Source organism: Hydra vulgaris, chromosome 06 (genome assembly GCF_038396675.1).
Source record: "Hydra vulgaris chromosome 06, alternate assembly HydraT2T_AEP".
Taxonomy (NCBI): domain Eukaryota; kingdom Metazoa; phylum Cnidaria; class Hydrozoa; order Anthoathecata; family Hydridae; genus Hydra; species Hydra vulgaris.
Genome location: NC_088925.1, coordinates 10,933,186 through 10,956,134, shown reverse-complemented (window position 1 = coordinate 10,956,134; position 22,949 = coordinate 10,933,186). Strand labels below are relative to the sequence as shown.

The following is a 22,949-nucleotide window of genomic DNA, read 5'->3' as shown; positions in this document are numbered from 1 at the left end:
AAATAACAATAATGTAAAAAATTTTAGACGATGTTTTGTAGAATTTTGTAAAAAAATTAGTGGCGTAGGAAGGTCGAGAATGTTGGGTGTGGGGTGGGGAGTGCTAAAACGGAAGTTAAGGGAAGCTAAGGCAGCCAGAATCAGAACTTGAATGGAAGAAAAATAAATTTTCTGAAAGTTAGGAATGAGGAAAAGGAAGGAGGAGGGGGGGGGGAGGAGGGGGAGAGGAGGGGAAGCTGTTGCTTTCTTCGCCCCCCTGTTGTTACGCCAGTGAATATGATAAATATTTAAACGCAATTTTTAGAATTTTGAAAGTTACAAAAATACAACTTTTAGAATTTCGATAACATGAAAATTTTTCGGTAACAAAAAAATTTTTAGAATTTCGATACAACTTTTAGAATTTCGGTAACATGAAAATATTTCAATACAAATTAAATTTTCAAAGTAAAAATTGTTTTGATTCTATTTTAAGCATTTCGAAGTGAAAAATTGTTTTGATGACATTTTTAGAGTTTCGATGACTTAAATATGTATTCAATGACTTAAATATGTATCACATAGCCAACGACACCGAAGGGGAGGAAGAGGCAAGTGCTTTGATCCCCCCTCCCCCCTTACACATACTTTTTTTCTAAATTTTCTTTTTTTTTTTAAAGAAAATTGACGTCGTCGGCCCTGTATCGTGAATTTCGAAATAAAAAAGTTATTTTGGTTTAAATTATTTAATTAGAAATTGTTTCGAACTCATTAAAACAAAAATAGAATTTCGAAAACTTTTTTTTCAATCGAAAATTCAACTCTTTTAATCAAACTTTTTAATTCATTCAGTTTTTTTTTAATCAAAAATTTTGCAAAAGTGAACAACCCTAATAGACAAAAATAATTTACCTGCAAGCATTTAATCCGGAGGTTTTTGTTAATTTATGATTTTTAATCATAAATTAACATAAAAAAAACTTAACCTTTTTGTTTTAGCAAACAATAAAAAAGTTTTTTTTATAAAATTAAAACAAATGGAACTGAAGTTAGTCTTGTATTACTGAATTACACCTCGTTCTACGACATAAAAGTTACCATATCTTTTATCTAAAATATATTCTATCGATAGAACAATTATAGTGAGTACAAAATCTAAAATCTTGCGTTCAAAATCGGCGAATAATTAGGGTGCCGGATTTTCTCTGAAAATAGATAAAACATGAGCAACATAAATTTTTAAAAAAAGTATAGTCAATGTTAATATGGGATTTTACTTTGAACGTTTTTATAAACATTTTTATACAATCTTCTTAAATAAATGGGTAGTAGTAACAGTATCGAAAACTGAATAAGCCAAACTAAATAAACTCAAAAAGGCTCTTTCCGGAATAATATCAAAATAGAGAATAAAACAAAAAATGTAAAAAAAAACAATTGTATCTAAAATACGAAAAGCAGAATAAGGTCGAAATAGCTCAAAAGAGAAAAGGTTCGAAAAGGGACATTTCGGATTAATATTGAAATAGAAAACAAACTGAAATTGTGAATTTTAATTGATGGACTGCCAGCCCAAACCAAACTCTCAGACGAAGTAACATCACTCCCCGCATGTTCTTTCGCATCTCTTTGCTAGTTTTTCGATATTACTCCGTTAAGGCATTTTTGACATTTTTCCTTCTAAACGAATTTCGATTTTTTTTTCGAATTAATTCCTTAAAATTAATTTTCGATATTAATCCCAAAAAAACGTTTCGATCAAAAAAATTTCGATATTAATCGATTTTTCGAGCAATTTTATTTCGATACTATTCTGCTTTCCCAAATAAATGACAATTACTCAAATTAAATAAAATTTATTTATAACTTAAGTTACATAGTTCAAACTAAACATACACTGCCCAACAGTGATTTTGTTTCGGAACCAAAACTAGTTATTTCTTATGTATTTCCACCTGCTGAATTCAAAAATGACATATTAACTCTAGTTTAAGAAATAAAAGCAAAAATTTTCTCTCAAAGGTATAAATTTTCATTTTTTGAAAAATTTTTCTGTTTTTTTTTTAACTATCCATAATGTTTTATTCGTGTTTAAAACTTGTGATATTAGCTATGTGTGTTTGCTAAAGTTTCTGGTTTAATCTATTCTTAGCTTCATTTACTAGTGTTAAATTTGACAAATCAACATGCCAAGGAAGAGTGTAAATTAAGTGGACAATTTTTGTTACATTTGCAATGAAATAACATTTTCCTCACAGAAAAGAACTATGACATCTCTTGCGAAGACTGCTTACCGGCATTACTTCGATGTGAAGATAGGGTAGAAGGTGAAGGTAGACCAGGATGAGTCATGGGCTCCACATGTATGCTGTAGCTTTTGTTCGGTTACACTACAAGAATGATTAAAAATTAAAAAAAAAGATCTTTGGCTTTTGCTGTTCCTATGGTATGAAGAGGGTTTAAAAACCATACAGATGACTGCTATTTCTGCTTGACCCCTCCCACTATGGCAAGTAAATATTCGAATCTTCCGCCTGCCATTTGACCATTCCCACATTCGGAATATAAGACATAAGAATATAACAATAAGAAGAAGAAAATATAAGAAGAAAACAAGCCTTCAACATCATTTGATGTTGAAGGCTTGTTTTCTTCTTATTCTTCTATTTCTACTTGATTTCTGTCTTTATTTTCTGATTCTAACTTACAACTTTGTCGTGGAGTATAAACTGGTAAACTATCCGAATGTGGAAATGGTCAAATGGCAGACGGAAGATTCGAATATTTACCTGCCATTGTGGGAGGGGTCAAGCAGAAATAGCAGTCATCTGTATGGTTTTGTGTTAACAGATGATATGCCACACAGATTGATTCAAGCAGAGTTAAGTGATCTTGTTCGAGATTTGGACTTTTCACAGGAAAAAGCAGAAGTTCTAGGTCAAAACAAAAGCAGTAGAATTTTCTTCTATTTGATGTCAAGGTTTCACATTACAGAAAAATGCAGCAGAATATGCTTTCTTTTTTTGAGAAGAAAAATAGTCTTGTTGTTTGGATTGATGCCTTTGGATTAATGCATTGTCTTAATTTGAATTATGATAAAACTGAATGGAAATTATTCATAGACTCATCGAAGCTAAGTTTGATAGATGTATTACTGCACAAATGAAACCATCTTCCTTCTGTTCCTATTGGCCATGCAGTTCACATGAAAGAGACTTATGTAAACATGAAAGTTCTCCTCAACTCAATTTATTACAATGAACACAAATGGAAAGTTTGTCGTGATCTAAAAGTCATTACTATACTTTTAAGAATGCAATTAGGTATACTAAATACTGCTGTTTTTTGTGTATGTGGAACAGTAGAGACAGAAGTTCACATTATATAAAAGAACCACTTATGTATCCAAAAGATGTTCTTCCTCCACCATTACGTTATAAGTTGGGTTTAATGAAAAATTTTGTCAAAGGTATGAACAAAGAAGGACAGGTTTTTAGGTATTTAAGAAACAAATTTCCAGAATATGTGATGCAAAAGTTAAAGAGGGTATTTTTGTTGGGCCACAGATACGTCAACTTATGAAGGATCCTGCGTTTGACGAAGTTTTGAAGGGGCAAGAAAGGAAGCTTGGGAAGCTTTTAAGGGAGTGATTTGTGGATTTTTAGGCAACAAAAGAGATGATAAATACATTCAATTGGTAACAGTACTTCTGCAAAAATATCATCAACTTGGATGTAACATGTCCCTCAAGATTCATTTCTTCTACTCACACTTAGACTTCTTTCCCCCTCTTTTTCCTCCTCCCCACGCGTTGTGAGCTGTTAGTGGTGAACATGGGAAAGGTTTTACCAAGTTATTTCTGTAATGGAACAAAGATATTAGAGTCGTTGGAATAAGGCTATGCTTGCAGATTACTGTTGGTTTGTGTGTAGTGATGCTTCAGAATTAGTCTACAAAAGAAAAGCAAAAAGATCAGGATCTTGTGACAATACCCCATAATCATCTTTATACCTATTAGCTTGATGATAATGGTTTCTTTGTTAAAACTGTGAGAATATATATGTAATAAAAAAACCAAATATACTTTAAATATTATTAGAATATGTAAATTATGTCATATTGCTCTGTTGCAAATTAACTGAAAAAAAAATTTATTGCTATTGTGTATTTCGGAAACTAGAGCGAATAAAAAATTTTCGCAGTCATTTTCTTTTTCCTCAGCCCAAAATTGGTATAATTTGAATAAAATTACTAAAGATACAAAAAAGATATTTTTTTGTTGCCCAGTTATATTATTTAAACCAATGGGTTTGGTATAATGTTAAATTATTAGCCATTCAAAATTACTCCGCGATCAGGATAACATAAATTATGCTAATGTTTTGCTGTAAAGCACAATAAAACAACGGGTCAGTCTTTATACAAAAGCTAAAAGGCAAGATAAGTATCAGTTGTTTAGAGGAACACTAGTTATTGGGAGGAATTCGATTGCAAAATCTGAGGAAATAAAAAACCTTTTTCTACACTTAACTTTTGGTTTTCAGACCTAAAAAAGGCTGAGATTATTTCACAAAAAGTATTACTCATAATTGACTAGAAATCAATTATATCAAAAATATAAATAATAAATATCAAAAAATCAAAATATAAATAATAATTGACTAGAAATCAATTATCAATTAGTTTTTTAATTTGGATGTTACATCTGTCACATCTCGGACATTCTAAATTTCTTTAAAAAAAAGTTTTCTTAAACGTATGTAAATATGATGAGACTATATAAGTTCAAAATAAACTGCGCTTACCAGATTAAATTTAACTTTATTAATATTTTTCTTTAAATTTTTTATTTATTTTTTCACCTAAACGAGTATGAGAACCTTTGCAATAGAACTTTTATAGAGGGTTCATAATTTAAAAATTTTCTGAAAAACCTGTTTACCCAATCACTTGTTTTTTTAGAGTTTATTTTAATCTCTGGCCGTCTGTATGAACCTCTTGACAAACTGATTAAATTTGCTCAAGGTTTCAATAAGAGAAAAAAGCATGCGAGCAACTTATAAAGGATAAAGCTATTCAAATATATCTAAAGTTCTATTTTGCATTATGTTGTAAAAGTATTTATTTTTCACATACTTTTTTATAAATAAATTATTACTTTAATAAACTTTTTAAAGAGTTTTCTTGACAGTTATACTTGTTCCACTTCCCCCGGTTCTGCTTCTGCAAACAATTACTAAACGTTTTTAATGCTTTGAACTTTGATTACAGATAAAGTTTTCCTGGCATGTTTCTGCATTAATGGCTCTATAGAGTCTTTAAAGCAAAATCCAATCTACAAGTGACATTAATTGTTAAAAGAAATATTTTATACTACAAAAGAATTTAACAATCAATCAATCATTTATTTAACTTAATAAAGTAAATACAAAGTTAGGATTAGTCACAAACAGTTATTTAACTGACAAAAACGTAACAGCCTACAAATATTCATTATAAATTTGATAAAATATATAACAGAATACTAGCACATGAATAATAATATCAGGTAATATAATAATAATATTAATAAAATACTAAGAATAATAATATAAAAAAAAACACTTAAAAAAAAAAAGAAAAAATAAAGCTAAAATTATTAACAGGTTCTTAAATAAAACGATAACAATACAGTAGCAAGAACATCAGTGTTAGCATGTTATTTAAGGAAAGAGACAAAAACAACTTGAATTTTACAGGTATAAAGGATAAGGTCAAAATGACATGAAAAACAATTATTGAGATAAATAACACAGCAGAAGCATTACTTGTTATTTTTATCTTGGATAAATTCCTGGCTTTGTTGATGAAGAAAGCTCTACTTCCTTTTTTAAATACGTTGTTTTGATTTCAGGGAGAAGATAATTCCATGATTTAATGGATTTATTTTTAATAGAACTAATGCTATACTTAAGGGTTTGCTTTATAGGTATTACAAGGTTGTTACATGATGCTGATCTAAGATTATGGCAATGAGTTTTATTAACAAATTTATAATAACTATTGAAGCTTATTGGTAAGTTATCATGCACACTGTATTATTCAAGTGTGCAATTCAATAGAAATATTAGACCCTTTAGCTTCATAATTTTTGAGAGATTGTAGAGGATTTTAGAGTCAAATCTATTAGATTGGAAATGAACCATTTTAAGTGATTTGTTTTGAAGGTTTTCTATGATCTTTTTATACTTTGACTGATTTTGCCTCCATATCTGACAACCATAAAGCATATGTGAGTTAAATATAGCTACCATATATTTATGAGAGTCTTGTAGCTAACAATTTGTACGGATGAGTTTAAGGGCAGTCTGCTTCAGTTGGTGTGAGAAGGAAAGGTTTTAATCCAACATTATTCCTAAATACTTTATTTGTCTAACAAGATTTAACTTTTGGCCACTGATTCTGAAAATTAATTTTTAATGAATTTGTACATAGTGTGGTTTAAATAGAATTATTTCAGTTTTTTAGCATTTAGGAATATATTATTTGATCTTAACCATTGAATCAAGCAGGCCAAGTCGTAATTAAAGTGTTGATTTAATTTTTTAACTGATTTTTCAGTTATTAGGACATTAGTGTCATCAGCAAAATGATATGTTTTTGAGACCTTAGTGCATGTATTAAGATCATTATTGTAGACAAGAAAAAGGAGAGGGCAAAGAATGAAACCTTGGGGAACACCTACATATATTGATTTGGTATTAGAAGAGATATCAGAAATTGTAACAAACTGAGAACGGTTCAAGAGGTATGACTTAAACCATAAGTGAGCAACTCCTCTAATACCATAATAATGGAACTTTGATAACAGTATTCCATGATCCTCAGTACCAAATGCCTTTTTCAAGTCAATAAAAACCCCAAAGTAAATTTGTTATTGTCTAAAGCTTCACGTATAGTTTCGGTTATGTCTATGAGTGCTTATTTAGTACAATGTTTTTTGCGAAATCCAAACTGAAGCTATAGAGCTATAATATATAGACGATTGTGCTGGCAGTTTTAAATGAGTCAGGATGTGCTCCAGATTTAAACGGTTTATTAATTATAGCGGTTAATGGATAACTTAGTTCTTTTGATGCTAAGATAAGTATATTTGTGGGAATGTTGTTAGGATTTATGCCCTTTTTTGTGGATAGTTAATTAATTGTGGATAAATTACCTTTTACTTCTTGTGGTGTAACTGGGGTTATAAAAAATGAGTTTAAATTACGGTTTTTTAGATAGTGGCTAAAGTTATGCTTAGAGGATATGGTTTTTAATGATAGATTGTTTACAATTGAGAAGTCATAAAATAAGTTAGCGATTTGCTAATCAGTAATAGTCTAATTATTTACAAGTAAACTTTTTATAGTATTATTATTATTTGATTTTATATTTATTATTATTTTTTATTTCAATCCAAGTTTTTTTGAGGTCATAGACGTTTCCATTAAAGTGTTTAGAGTAATATGTTTTTTTTGAGACACGATTTAAGTTGCTTATTTTGTTTCTGTAATGTTTGAATTGGCTGAAGAGTTCCAGTTTTAAGAGTTCCTGTTTACATTTTATGTAACTTTTATGAAGTTTATTCTTTATACTTATGGATTTAATAATGCCAGCAGTTATCCATGGTTTGGATGAGGTTTTTTTTTTCTTTAATGGTAGCCAGTACAAAAGGTGCATGATGCTCAAGTGCCTTGTTAATGAGTTCTGAAAATTTTGAGAGAGAATTATTAATGTTTTTTTTGGCTTCTTTGGTTACAAGTTCCCAATCTATTTTTGTAAGATTATCAAGAAATCCACTTTGATTAAAGTTTTTAAAGGAGAGACAGTATGTTTTTGTCGTGACTAGATTTATTGGTTTTACATGGCCGGGCAATAAATTGAATAAGATGATCGGCAAGAGATACTGTTAGATTGCCTGATTTAAGATTTGGAGGGTAGAAGTTGAGAAAGTATTATCAGTGAGTGTTTTAGATTGTATAGTGATTCTTGTTGGTATGATGATATATAAGTTGATAGAGAGAGTTCGAACACATAGAGTTGATATCTTTTTAGATTGATAATAGTTTAAGAGGTTGATATAAAAGTAGCCTAAAAAAACAGTATTTTTATTTTCTATTGATGATTTGTCTAATAGAGTTTGCAAGTAAATGCCAATGAATTCAGTGATGCACATACAAGGGTGACGATAGATGCATCCAACAATTATATTTTTTCAGATGACAGAATTATTTCAATAAAGGTTGGGTCTAATTCTTTTGGTTTGTTTATTTGGTGATCAGTTCTCAACTTTTAGTTTAGACCTACAGTCGTGATCAAAAGTTTGAGGCATTGCATAAAAAAAACACAATTTTCATTAAATTATTCCTTTTTTTATCAAAATTTATAAGTAACCATTACAGTTGACAAAAAAATATCTTTAAAATATTATTTAATGTTTTATGAACTAAATACCTGAGGTTAATACTTGGTATGATGTCCTTTAGTATTTAAACAATTAGCTAAGTGGTTAGGCATAGAGTGAATAAGCTTTCTTGAATAATTAGGAGTCGTAATTTGAGTCCATACATACCTAATTTTTTCTTGTAGATCATCCAAAATATGGGTCTTAGTTTCTAAACTTCGTTTTTATGATGATTTCAGCAGTTTCAATGGGATTGAGGTCGGGTGAGTTACTAGGCTAGGGGTTATTGATCCCAACCCCATTCTCACGTAACCAACTGCTCACAAGCTTGCTCCTGTGACAGAGTACTCTGTGATGCTGAAACTTGTAGGCATTTGTGATGCTCATGAATATTTTAAGCTTTTTTTAAGTATTTTAAGATAGATATGGCTGTTTATTGTGATGTTGGAGGCATAAACCACCACTTTGATTTGCTGTAATGGCACCCCATATGATATTTTAAAGCAATGTTTTACAGTAGAAAGCAAATACTAGAGATTGTATCTAATGCAAGGCAGGCGTCTAACGCTTGTAGAACGACAACCAAATTGTTCGATTAGTAATTCGTCACTAAATATTACATCCTGCCAATCTTCCACTTGTATTTTTGACAGAAGGCATATATTTGACAAAAAACTAATATTTTTTTGAGAAAAGCAAGGTTTTTTTTTTAAACATCTTCGCTTCCAACAAGGCTGCAAGCAATCACTAATTAAAGTTGGAAGTTACTGGAAGAGAAAAGATGAAGATTGTAGAGCAAGATAACAATTGACGGACTACTTAAAAGGATTGCAAATTATATGAATCAGGAAAGCAAGATGAAGGAAGCGAATTCCAAAGAATCGATGTTCGAGGAAAAAAATTAGAAAAATCATAGTTTTTGGAGCACTTAGGAACAGCCACAGAAAAAGCATGAGACTTAATTGAATGACGAGTAACACGAGAATGAATTTTAGTAGGTGGCACAAGATACACAAGCTCTTTAGTGTGTCCATTATAGTATTTGTAGAAAATAAAATGTGTCCGTTATAGTATTTGTAGAAAAGAGAAAAAGAAGCAACATTACGACAATATAATAATGGTTGGAGGTTGGCTGCAAAAGCAAGTCCAACTATGTTTACAATGCGTTTGTGCACTTTGTCTAAATGAGAGAAAGGGCATCATTAAAAGGTCCACCCCAGATATACAACAATATTCCATACAAGGCCGGATTTGAGATTTATAGAGATAGAAAATAGAATCCAGAGTAAGAAAGTGTTGAGCTTGATAAAGAGATGCAACCATAGCAGATGGTAATTTTGCAGCGGATTTGATATATGATTTCCAAGAAAGATCGCAAACAAGAGTTAATCCTAGTAAATGAAGAGTAGATGACTTATCGAGTACATTATTGTTCATAAATATAGGGTAATAATCATAATAATCGAGTACATTATTGTTCATAAATATTTCAATATCTAACTTATTGAAATTACGATTGGCTGAAAAAAGTTAGGTTATATCTAAATTAAAGTTCACCAACCACTGTGAGCCCCATGCTGTAGCAAAAGTAAGATCCTTTTCAAGCTCCAATGCCCCCTCCAAGCAATCAGAGAATGTTGGTTTCTTATCATGACAAGAATAAATGGTAGTATCATATATATATATATATATATATGTATGTATATATATATATATATATATATATATATATATATATATATATATATATATATATATATATATATATATATATATATATATATATATATATATATATATATATATATATATATATATATATATATATTGAGTATATATATATATATATATATATATATACTCCCTCTGTTACAAAATACTGTTCCAGCTTGCATTCAATGTAAAAAGTTATTAAAAATAAATAATGTTTTTAATTAAAAAGATATATTATATAAAATTTAGATGTTTTTTTTATAATATTATGAACAATTCATGGCAACAATTTTATCTTTTACCACCACACCATTTATTTCTAAGAAGGACGTTTTTTTTTATGAAATATTTTTTTGCGAAATACTGTTCCGATTTGTTAAAAATGAATTATAAACTTAAAAGTTTAATAACATTGTAACATTTTTAGTGGAAAAAAATTATATATAGTATAATCTTTTGAAAAATTCTTATTTTGTATTAAATTATTTAATAGTAGTTAAAACCATTTAGTTAAAAAACTTCATGCTTAATAGATGACTTTATTGTTTTTAAATCTTTAACAAAAAGAGTCAGGAGTTTAATTGCAAGCGCTCTTGTTTCATTTCTAAGTTTATTATTATTGCAGTTTTTACTGCAATAACAACAAACTTAGAAATAGATAACATTTTGGTTTCAAAAAATTTCAAATGTGTTTTGAATATATTAAAATAAATAAAAGAGATACACGTGAACTTTCAAACGAGCAACGTAGAATGATTTACAATGAGCACCAATAAATAATCTGGAGTTTGACTTTTTGTCAAACTCCAGATTATTTATTGGTGTAAACTAAGTGTTCTAAGAACACTCAGTTTACACCAATAAATAATCTGGAATTTTGATTTTTATTACCTTATCATATATAAGCACGTGTAAATAAAGAGATATACAAAAATAAGATAGTTATAGATTTGGGTTATTGTGGTATATAATTACGCAATTGTGTGTAAATGCTGCTCCAAAAAAACCTAAACTAATAAATAAAGAATCGCAAAAAACGTAATTTGTAAAAAAAAAGAAGATCTTTTTGCAAAAATCTAGAGGTGGCGCAAGGCCCCCTCGATAAACATTTTCAAATAATTTTTTATTTTCTAAATAAGTCATTTTATTAAAGATATTTGATTTTTTTCTCATCAAAATTAGCAATAAAATCAATAAATCTATAAAAAAACAACGTGAAATCGGAACAGTATTTCGTAACGGAGGAAGTATAATATAGAGTGTATTATATAGGGTGTATTATATAGAGTGATAACTTCGATAATATTAAATACTTCTAAACAGTATATTAAAATGTATAATAAAATATAACATGAAATAATTTTAAATAAATAAGAACAGAACAGTATAATGCTAAACAATATAATAATATTATTAATATATAAACTTTAATTTTAATACCACAAAACAATAATAATGAACAAATGCATATTTGCTAGCGTAACTAAGAAAAAAAATAAACAATAGCAAGTCAAACATATTTCTTTTCAAGTAGATTGTAGACACTTCTTCTGTCTCGGAATATTTTTTTTCTTTGTGTTTAGGTAGACAGTCATTAGAAAAAAAATACCAGGATGAATATATATATATATAAATTTTTATTATATCAAAGGCAAAAAGTGAATTTTATAATTTTTCTAAAAAAGTAAAAAGATAGAGTTTTAAACTATTTCTGGCCATGAGCAGCAGCAGCAGTAGACAAGTCTATGCATAAAAGTTTTGCGTTGTAGAAAACAAAAAAATTTTAAATTCAAAATATCGTCACTATCTTGACATTAGATCTCTTTTCCTGTTCCAGTGCAGTGCAGTTCCAGTGCAGTGCAGTTCCAGTGCAGTGCAGTTCCAGTGCAGTGCAGTTCCAGTGCAGTGTTTGGCTAGCTATTCTTCTTGCTTAATTAGCTTGTTTTTCATCATAGCATTTCGGAAAATTTATTTTAAAGTGATTATGCAGAAGTGTTGCGCTAAAGTATTTATAGCTAGCCTCCTTCCAAAGAAGCCTCCTTCCAAAGAAGCCTCCTTCCAAAGAAGCCTCCTTCCAAAGAAGCCTCCTTCCAAAGAAGTTTATGTTGTTGAGCTAGTTGAGTTAGTTGGTGCAACTGCAGCTGATTTGCAGTTGGACTTATCACATTTTGCATTAGTTGACACAACTTCTTTGGATTTGCATTTGAATTGACTATAGTTTGTGTTAAGTGGCCCGCAATGTATTAAAGATAAACAACAACTCAAATTTGTAGTTGCTTTTCAAAAAATTGAATTAAATTTAATAAATATTGCAACAAAAGAGAAGTAGTGTCAACAACAATTTTAACAACAACTTATATTGTTAATGCATTTATTTTAAAAGAGATATTTTAAATTAAAGGAGATATAGGCTATATATAAATGAAAAGTATACTTTTTTCAAAGATGCAGTGTTAAGAAATGGTTTAGTTTTATATAATATGGAGACATTTCTTGAGATTTTGTTTTCAATATATTTTATAAGTGGTTTCCATGACAAATTTCCATCTAGTATTACATCTAGACAATTAACGACTGATTCCCTTTTAATAAATGTTTTATTGATTGAGAGATTGGGTAATTTTAATGGAACATTATCACCTTTATTAGGTTTGTAGAATAAAACGAATTTAGTTTTTTCTACATTCAACGAAAGTCTGTTACTTGTAAAAATCATTTAACAAAATTTGATTTTAGCATAAGGCGTTTTTATTAAATTGTCGTATAAATATTGTTGATCGGTTTGCTATTAAGATTTACGCTATCAGTTAATTCAAAATATCGAGAAGTGATCAGTTAAAGCAGTTTTAATTATGCTCTTCTTAAAAGGCAATTTTTAAAAGGAATTTTAAGTTATTTTTGTTGCCTTTGTTAACTGATGGAATAATATTTGAGAAGAGTATAAACAGGGCTCCCACAGAAAAAAAAAATCGAAATTCCAGGGCTTTCCAGGACTTTCCAGGACCATTTTCCTACTTTTCCAGGATTTTTGAAAAAAAATTCCAGGACATTTCCAGGATATTTCCCCCGAAAAAAAAAAATTCCAGGACTTTCCAGGATTTAGCTATAAAAAATTCGGAAAATTTCCTTTGAAATAAACCATTTAAAAAGATAATAAACTTTATTACCACTTGAATCTAAAATTTTCATAAACAAATGTTTCTAATAAAACACAAAACCTAAAGTATAAAATAGTGTAGCACAGTGGTAGTGGTAGAAACTAGGTATTTGTGGTTTAAACCCATCTCTGGGCATATTTTGCAACATCTGTTAGGAAGGAGGCGTAAACTTCTTATTAAATACATTTCCGCGGTGCTCTATTATGAGACTGTAATAACTTCTTAGGGCACCTAAAATAAAAGCATATATAATATATATATTATAATATATATATTATATATAATAATAATAGTTTAATTAAGTTTATAGTATAAGTTATACTAATGCACATTGCAATATTATAATAAAATTTGTTGTCTTTACATTTTATTATGGCTTCTGTCGCTGTAAAGAACACAAAACGATTTAAAAAAAGTACACTGATTTATAGGAAATTGGAGAAGTATTGTCGAAGTTTCATGCTACAAAATATGAAAAATATTTTCGAATGTAGGAAGATGCAAGGGATTAAGTCAAAATGTATGAGAATTAAAGAAGGAACATTCTCAAATTTAGATAATCTTGTTTTTAAATGGCTTTTAAATGCAAGGGGTAGAAACGTGGCAGTATCAGCAATTCTTAAAACAAAATCCAGAGAACTTGCTGAAAAAATTAATATAAGTGGATTTCAAGCGTCTGATAGTTGGTTTGATTGTAGGAAAAACAGGTATAATGTCTCTTTCAAGATGGTATGTGCACAGCTGAAATGACCACGCCATGGAAAGAAACAACTTTTCCTACAATTTTATGCAGGTATAAACTTGTTGAAATTTGAAGGTAAATTTGGATTATCTTTTTGTATAAAACTTTTTTTTATTTTTGTTTTATTAATTTAGGTGCCCCAAGAAGTCCTTACAGTCTTATCACAGAGCACAGCGAATGTGCATTTATTCGGAAGTTCACACCTCCTTCCTAACCGATGTATGCAACCTTATAAGTCACTAAATCTTCAATCTGAGACGTGTATAGGAGGAAAGCACAGTAAAATTTGTCTTACAGAAATGGTCGCAGCAGGTGCAGTGGGTGATAAAATTCCTATGTTTGTAATAGGAAAATCAAAATCATCTTGCTGCTTAAAAGGAATTAAACACTTACCTTGCAGATACAGAAATCAAAATAAAAGCTGGATGGATGGCGTACTGTTTGAAGAGTGGATACGAGAAATGGATACAAAGTTTACAAAAGAAAAGAAAGAAGCGTTCATAATAGATAACTGCCTACCACACCTGACCATTGATAAACTAAAATCTATTAAGCTCATTTTTCTTACCACCGAATACCACATCTAAACTTCAGCCAATCAATCAGGGAGTTATACGCTCTTTGAACGTTTATTGCAAATCTTTGGCATTGCAAAGGCTGGTCATAGCTATCAATAAAAGAAAAGATCTTCCTGTTTTTTCGATTTTAGATGCAATGAAAATGCTTGATCTTGCATGGCAAAAAGTGAAAATCTCCAACATCGTTAATTGTTTTGCAAAAGCAGGAATTTCCAAAGATCAAGAGAAATCTGCCCACTCGGATGAAGACGACAACCCCTTTAAAGAGGATCAAAAACAGATAGATTAACTTGATAATTTTTACCCTCCAGGTACAACAGCTGAATGTTATTTTTGCAGTTGAAAACTTAATTAGCACAGAACCTTTACTTACAGATGAATAGTTGATAGAAAAAGTTAAAAATGCAGCGAATGCTAATGACGAGGAAGATAATGATGATAATGCAATCAATCCAGTTTGCCCAAAAGTTAGTGATATTCGGGAGACACTGCAAGTATTGTATGACTATATGCCCTTCAGTCTTACAAGTCTCACTTATATTCGATAGAGGTGTTTCTTCAAAACTAAGACAGAGTGACAGAACATTTTTTAATTTATAATGTATTATTTTTACCTTAGAGATTAAAACTTTTGGTAACTCAAATTGTTTTTACTTATCGGCCAAAGTTTGTGTAATAGAATGTCCCAACAACTTCAACATTTGCTAACTCAAACTATTTTCTAGGTCCCTTGGAGGTTCGAGATATCGGGAGTTGTATATGTATATATATATATATATATATATATATATATATATATATATATATATATATATATATATATATATATATATATATATATATATATATATATATATATATATATATATATATATAAATATTATTAAGACTTTTTTCAAACTCTAAAAATGAAATATATAGTAATTGGCATTTTTAATATAACAATAATAAAATATCATCAAAAATGCCAGATGGAAAATACTGTCTAGCTCTTATTCAGCTTTTTTTCAATCAAATCTAACTCATCAATTTCCTTCCGCTTTGCTTTACACAACTTTTTTTGTTTATTTGACTCTTTTAAAAGCGTAAAGTTACTTTTCTTTTCTGCGTCAATGGCAAGTTTGTCCGACTCGTTAGATAACAACTCAATTTGACTTTGAAGAAGTCTTCGTTTTGCCCGAACAGCTTTTAACTCATCATCAACAATATTTCGCTTTAACGCCACATTGTCACTTTCTTTTTTTAATTTTTTCTTTCTCAAGTCTTCATGGTATAAGCTGCTTGCTTTTCTAGCATGTTGCTGCATTTCTTTGGTAATTTTGATGCTTTCAGGAGTTTCTCCTGAAGATGAAAGGTGGTCTTCAATGATACGTAAAGCAACAAGGGATTTCTCCTTCAAGTTTTGAACTAAAAGTTGCTTATTTATACTAAAACCACGTTCTATTGATGACTGACCATGCGAGAGCACAAAGATCAATTTAAAAACCTTCCAAACTTCTTCATAAGCTGTATTTTTCCCAATGAAGTGTGAATAAAATTGGTCAAGTCGATCATTTTTAAGGTCAAAATTTTGAAATGTGCTTTTGTTGATGTCAACAATTTCAAATAGTTTTTTGTATTGTTCTTTTGCAAGCTCTGCAGACTTTGTTGACAGACGATTGCAATTTACTAGTTTTTGTAAAAGAACAGAAAAACTTTTGACACAGTTACTTCGTTTGCTATCATTGGCCATTTGGATTGGATTTACAGATATAGCAGAGCATACAATGGAAAACTTTAATGGGGACTTGTCAAAAAGATGTGCCAACAAAACTGCTAAAAACTCCCCAGCTTCACTTTTAAATGCAACTACTCTGTAATCGGTAGAGGCTAGATTGGCTTGGTCAAGTTTTAAACGAGAAGCAAATCCAATATCAATGTCTGCTGGAGGTTTTCGAACATTTCTATTGTTTACATCAAGTTGAAGCAGCTGATAAAGTCCATCACATTTCTTTAAGACATCTTGGAGAATAAATCGGCTCAATAAGTCTTTAATAATATCACCAAGAATAGCACTCATAAATGGTACTATGGGTCTATCTGTTTGAAAACCTTTTAGAAAAGCATTTAATTTCTCAGATACCATTTCAAAGAATTTCAATTTTGCTGGTAAAATTGGATCATGTATCATAGCTTTTAGTCTCTACCAACTTTTATTATTGACATCAGGTAGCTTGCTTTTTTTTAGACTACTAATGTATGTTACAAATTTTTTGTAACCATCAAGAAGTGATTCAGCTTTTCGTGCACAGTTTTCATTTTTGCACCACCTGTGTCCACAAAATTGAAGTGGATATTCCAGTGTTTCAGCAATATTTTCATAAGTTTCTCGCCGTGTGGTCGAATCGTGTAAGAATTGCCACATTGATTTTAAAGCATCATTTATTTTCCAGCCACTTGCTTTTGCACCAGCTTTCAAGCTCCCGTGAATGGTGTGAAGACCACATGTTCCTATATCAGTAAGAGGATTTAGTTCTTCCTCTTGCCTTAGTTCACTGAAATTTTTGAGAAATAACAAGTTGACATTGGGACCATCGGAAAACACTTGTAAAATCTTTGCTTTGTCAATTTCGGATACACCACTGAGAAATGTATTTAAAACATTCTCAGCAGTGGAGCGTCCCATAAACTCTGAATTAAGATATCGAGTATTAACGATGTCGGATTTTTCATTCCAAAACCTGACTAAAAGATCCATTTGTCCTTTTTGAAATATTTGATTAAGTGATTCGTCAAACGAAATAGTGTAATATGGAGCAATTGAAAGTGTCAATAATAGCTCACTTCGAAAATATGGAGCAAGGCCATATGTAGCCATATACCCGGCCTTTGTTCGACCACATTGAAATGTCTTTGCAATATTGCTATCAGGGAACATTTTTCTGAACAATTCTCCAGAATTTCATTGAATGCCTTGAGTAGACAGTATTTAAAACCCAGCGTATCTCAGCTTCAAGTGTCAATGATCCTATAAACAATTGATCAATTGTTTTTGATTTGCTTGATTGTGATATAGCTTCAGAACAAGTTTCTAGAATAGGAGGTGGGGAAGTTAAAGGTGATAAATACGATTTGATGGTTTGCTCTAAAGGTTTTCTTTGTATATGCTTTTTGCTTCTCATATACGATGTTAATGCAGCCTCTCCCATGTTAGAAACATTGATTTTACTAAAGCAATAGATACACTTAGCCATTGTTTCATTTATCTTCCGAATCCAGGGTTTAAATTGATCATCATACAACCATTTTTCTTGAAATACACACTCATTCTTAGGCATTTTTTTAATCTATTACACTAAAATAAAAAACATTTTCAAAAAATCTAAACATAATTTTAAAAACTGACTGCAATTTAAACTACGTATAAACATTTAACTAATTTAAAAATATGAAAAATTCTCAATTAATCATATAGTTCTTATTATGTCAAGCATTATTACAGATATATTAAGTAGAGTTTAATATATCCTTGAATTTAAAAAATTTCAAGACTTTTCCAGGATTTAAGAGAAAAAATGAAAAATTCCAGGACTTTCCAGGACACTAGTCAATTTCCAGGACTTTCCAGGACAGTGGGAACCCTGATAAATGAAATATTTAACTTTCAGCCCAAAATATTTAATTTGGTTTTATTGTCTATCGGGGATTATTAAAGTCAAATTAGGAAGAAAATCAGGGAAGCAAATAGAGAAATGACTTTAAGAAGAAGTGTGGATCTCATCATGTGCAAAATGGCATGGCTCCCATCAGGAGAAAAATTAGAAAAAGTCATTGTTTGAGAGACCGGGGCTAGTTGCCGCGGTCATATTTTCAAAACTTTACACAAAACAAACAAAACAACGTTGCAACTAATCCCGGTCAAGTTGCAGCAGCGAATAGGTAAGTTGCAACACGAGAACTTCGAAAGAATAAGAATTGTAGAGTCCTAAGATTTTTTTAGAATTTTAAATTGTATTTAAAAAAGATTTTTCAATTTTTCATTATTTTAGATAGTTCATACATCTTTTAGTTTGCAATCCAAAAAGAAAATGCAAATTAGAATTTTAAATCATAAACAAGCAAAAAAAATTATTAGTAACTTTTGCAATTTTATTTTAGTACTTGAAGTTTTTTTTATAGCTGACGTGTTATTATTATAATTAAATAATACAAAATTTAAGGGAATAAGAATTATCCTTTAAAACGCATTGTTGCAACTAACCCTACTGATAAAAGTTAGCTTTATTCATTATTACTTTTCATCCTAGACGTCATAGGCATTTAATAAATAATTTAAATCGGTCTTTTATGTAAAGACAGATTTTCTTGAAATGGGAGTAAACTCGGTTTTTTTTTATATGAAGGTTTATCTGGTGTTTATCGTGTATTCAAAGATTTAAATCTATCTTTCCGCGTATATGATACTTTGGAATAAATATGATGAGCGGTTCAGTAAAAAAATTAAAATGTTGTACAATATTATAAAAAAAAGACAACAACAAAAAACAAGAAGAAAAGAGTGTTTTATAAAAATTGAAAAAGTTGGATGGATGTAAATGGAAGTTTCTAAAACTTTTTTACTTGATAAATATCTAAAAAATAATAAACATCTAAAAAAATGAATATTTCAACAAAATTTGTCAATTCAAAGCATCTCAACATAAAAAAATGCTTCAATCTTCGAATTTCCTCAAATTCCTGAATACATATATAAATTGCGCCATACATGTTTATGTAAAGTATACTATAATATTGATAACATAATGAATGTTTATTTATAAGTTTTTTTGTTAACGTTACCCCTACAAATTAGTAAATTCAAACTTTATGGACCTTAAATGTAAAATTTTTGTTTTTATGTAATAATCCTAGCTTACACTCCACCAACTACATTCGAAATAATTATTGCAATGTATGTTGAGTTAATTAGCCATTCATTCAATTAGCCATTCTTGATTTAAAAATACACCATGGTTTAAGAAAATTTTTGTGTTTTTTTTTTTACAATATAGTCAATAGATTTAACAAATTTGAATAAATCAATATTTTTTCATTAAATCAAATTTATACAACTGATTTTAGAATTATATTATTTTATTAAAAAAACAAAAAAAAACATTTTCTGTGGAACCATCTCATGACGGTGTGAATTAACCAAAAGGTTTTGTCAATTTTTATAATTTTTTTTACAAGATACAGACTACGTTTTCCATCACAACTTACGAAGAAGTTTTAAGACGTTTGACAATTATGACGTTTTTAATCGTAATTTTAAAAGATTTTTAAAAAAATTTCATATAAACACTGGTTGATGAGTTTTAATAATTAATTAAAAAGGTTATTTAAGAAGAGGTTAGATGAAAACTAGAAATAAGTCAAAAACTATTTTCTTTTTTGCAGGGCTCCTACAAGAGCTGAACGGTTTTTCCAAATAAGACACTCGTCCACGTCCAGCTAACGTTACTTAAATGTACAGAGTCGAAGAAAATAAGAAAGTCACTCGCATTAAAAGTGATTTACTCATTTTCTAATAAATATTAAATTCACAACATCCTGTAGAAAGTTTCGATACAATTCACAATACCTAAAAGTTAAAATATCTATTAGCTTTATTTTTTTTGTAACGTAAGCTATACTGCATTTCCGGTCGAACTTTCATCTTTTTTCAGACTTGAAATTTTTTAGGTTGCTTTGTTAAATGGACCAACAACTTTCATAAATTGCTAAAAATTTAATTACTTAATTAGATAGAAAATAAAGTTTTAAGTAATTTAAAATAACAACGAAAACTTAATAAAATAAAAAAATTGAAAAAATAAATGAAAATTTAAAATTTGGAGTAATAAAATATTTGTTTTTTAAAGAAAATTTTAATGATACAGAATGTCCATTTTGTAACCATATATAATCTTTGATTGAATTTTAACTTTGTAGCACAAACTCGAAACTGCATACCTTGTATATATATTACACAAAAGCTTCACGTTAATTTGTCAGCAAATTGCGATGATACCCAAGCCAAACCCCACTTTAGATTAGTGAGCATATACTTTAAAGCTTTTGTCCAATGTTCTTCTGAATTAAATTGAATCCTATAAATTGATAAACTTTTAAGTAATTTAAAAAATTTTAATTTTAAGGTGGTTTACTTATAATAAAAAAATTTCGACAAAAACACTTTTTACCAATACAACATTTTTTTAAACAATAATATAATGTAAAATTAAAAAAAAAAAAATTGAAATAAATTTGCCTCAATTATCCATACTTTTCTGAGGAATTTTGTGTAAAAAGATGTAAATTTCATGACATGATTACTAAAAGTTATGATAGCTCTCACCAAAATTATGTATAATGCCCTAGTATCAAGAAACATTGGTGCAATTATAGTGCGAATAAGATATGAGACAAGATAAGATATCGGGCAAGATATGCGATATTGCGCCAATAATGGTAAACAATATTGCATCAATATTGGTAAGTATTAGCGTGCCGATATTGTTTGTCCAATATTAGAATGCCAGTATTGGGGTCATATTGGCATGCTCATATTGGCCAATATTGCCCACCTTAATACGGGAAGGTCTGGGTACTAATAATTGAGCTATAGAGACAAAAAGTATTGTGATTGTTTACACACAAAGGGAACTCAGAATGCAGTGGGACCTCAGAACGTCAGGTTTTAAATATAAAATGCCATATAAACGCCATTTAAATATAAAAAGCCATGAATAATCTGAAAAAAGAATACAATGTTAAGTCATTAAGAAAAAACTAAATATTATTCTTACAAAACATTTTAAAAAAAACATTAAAGAAAGTCTACTAGCTATTAAAATTTTTTTTAAACAATTTAAAATTTTTTGAGCTCTTCTGAAAATAAGATTGCATGTTATCAGAAATGTTACTTCAAGACTCTAAAAGCAGTGCTAAAAAGATGCGTGCACGGAATAAAACCAATTTTCTTAAAATTGTATTTCAAATTGTCTAACATTTTGTGGTCGTTCACCTAGCGTTTTGAGGTACCGATTCAAAAAAATGTATAATTAACTTCATTGGTTTCATTTAAAAATAAATTGTAAAATTAAAAAATTATATAATGAACAAAAAGTATAAAAACAAGATCTATATAAGCTATAATCCAAAAACAGTAAAAACAGAATGATAAGTTGTATTCTGGAAGGAATCAGAGGTAGGAAAGAAGTTTTCAACGTTATTTTTATTAGATTGAAACTGAATCCATTTTTTGGTTCCTCTTTCATAAAATTTGATCATATTTAGTTTTGAATCATTTTCTTTACTGCATGTATATTTTAAAACTCTCTTGTATGGTTCAGACTTTGTAACCTCACCTAAAGACAAAGCTGAATTGTTGGCTAAGAACTTTTTATTAGTATCATCTCTTGATTCCACTAGTTGCATTCTACCTGATACTGCTAACAAACAGGTTGATTCATTGCTTGACATTCGTATCACTCTAGCTTCTGTATCTAAGTGATTTTCTGCTTAGACTCTTCTACAGCTTGTGGCCCAGAAAACAAGAAGTGTTCCCTGGAGCTGTCGTCTATACTTTCAAAACTATTCAACAAGTGCTTATCATGAAGTATAAGGTTTTTGAATCTTTAGTTAATAAACACTTAATCTCTCATCTTGAATCTAACAACTTACTTTCTGATCATCAATATGGATTTCGATCCTCTCGTTCTACAGCCAATTTGCTAACAGTAATAACCGATAGGTTTTATTGTGCATTAGATAAAGGTGGAGAGGTTAAGGCCATAGCTCTTGACATTTCAAAAGCTTTTGATAGAGTTTGGCATGCTGGTCTTCTTCATAAGCTTTCTTCTTATGGTGTATCTGGTAACATCTTTAAGATTATTGAATACTTCCTTTTCAATCATAATATAAAAGTTGTACTCGATGGACAGCACTCTTCTTCTTATTCTGTAACTTCAGGGTTCAATCCTTGGCCCTATATTCTTTGTAATTTACATTACTGATCTTCCAGATATTCTCACATCTAAGGTGGCATTGTTTGCTGATGATACTACCATGTAATCTTTTCTTGATAAGAAGCTAACATTCTCTGATTGCTTGGAGGAGGCATTGGAGCTTAAAAAGGATCTCACTTCTGCTACAGCATGGGGCTCACAGTGGTTGGTGAACTTTAATTCAGATAAAACCCAATTTTTTCAGCCAATCGTAATTTCAATAAGTTAGATCTTCCTATATTTATGAACAGTAATGTACTCGATAAGTCATCTACCCTTCATCTTCTAAGATTAACTCTTGCTTCCAATCTTTCTTGGAAACCATATATCAAATCCGCTGCAAAA

The 22,949-nt window shown here is 29.6% G+C and overlaps 2 protein-coding genes across 3 annotated transcripts in view; one reads left to right on the top strand and one right to left on the bottom strand.

Annotated features, from left to right (window-relative positions):
• The first annotated feature begins 2,732 nt into the window (after positions 1–2,732).
• LOC136081189 (tigger transposable element-derived protein 4-like) lies at positions 2,733–14,604 on the top strand. The gene is made up of 4 exons (XM_065798487.1): positions 2,733–2,959; positions 3,303–3,476; positions 13,770–14,004; positions 14,152–14,604. Exons 1-4 carry the CDS (start codon positions 2,733–2,735, stop codon positions 14,602–14,604), a joined length of 1,089 nt encoding a protein of 362 aa, XP_065654559.1.
• Positions 14,605–19,642: 5,038 nt separating this feature from the next.
• LOC100205250 (beclin-1) overlaps positions 19,643–22,949 on the bottom strand; it is a 39,988-nt gene continuing 36,681 nt past the window's right edge. The window contains exons 16-17 of one of the 2 annotated variants that reach the window (XM_065799207.1): positions 20,569–20,705; positions 19,643–20,336 (exon numbers count right to left, since the gene is read on the bottom strand). In XM_065799207.1, coding sequence (XP_065655279.1) covers positions 20,594–20,705 — 112 coding nt within the window. In that variant the 3' untranslated portion in view covers positions 19,643–20,336; positions 20,569–20,593. The remainder of the gene's footprint in view (positions 20,337–20,568; positions 20,706–22,949) is intronic. The other variant, XM_065799208.1, reaches the window with a different exon arrangement.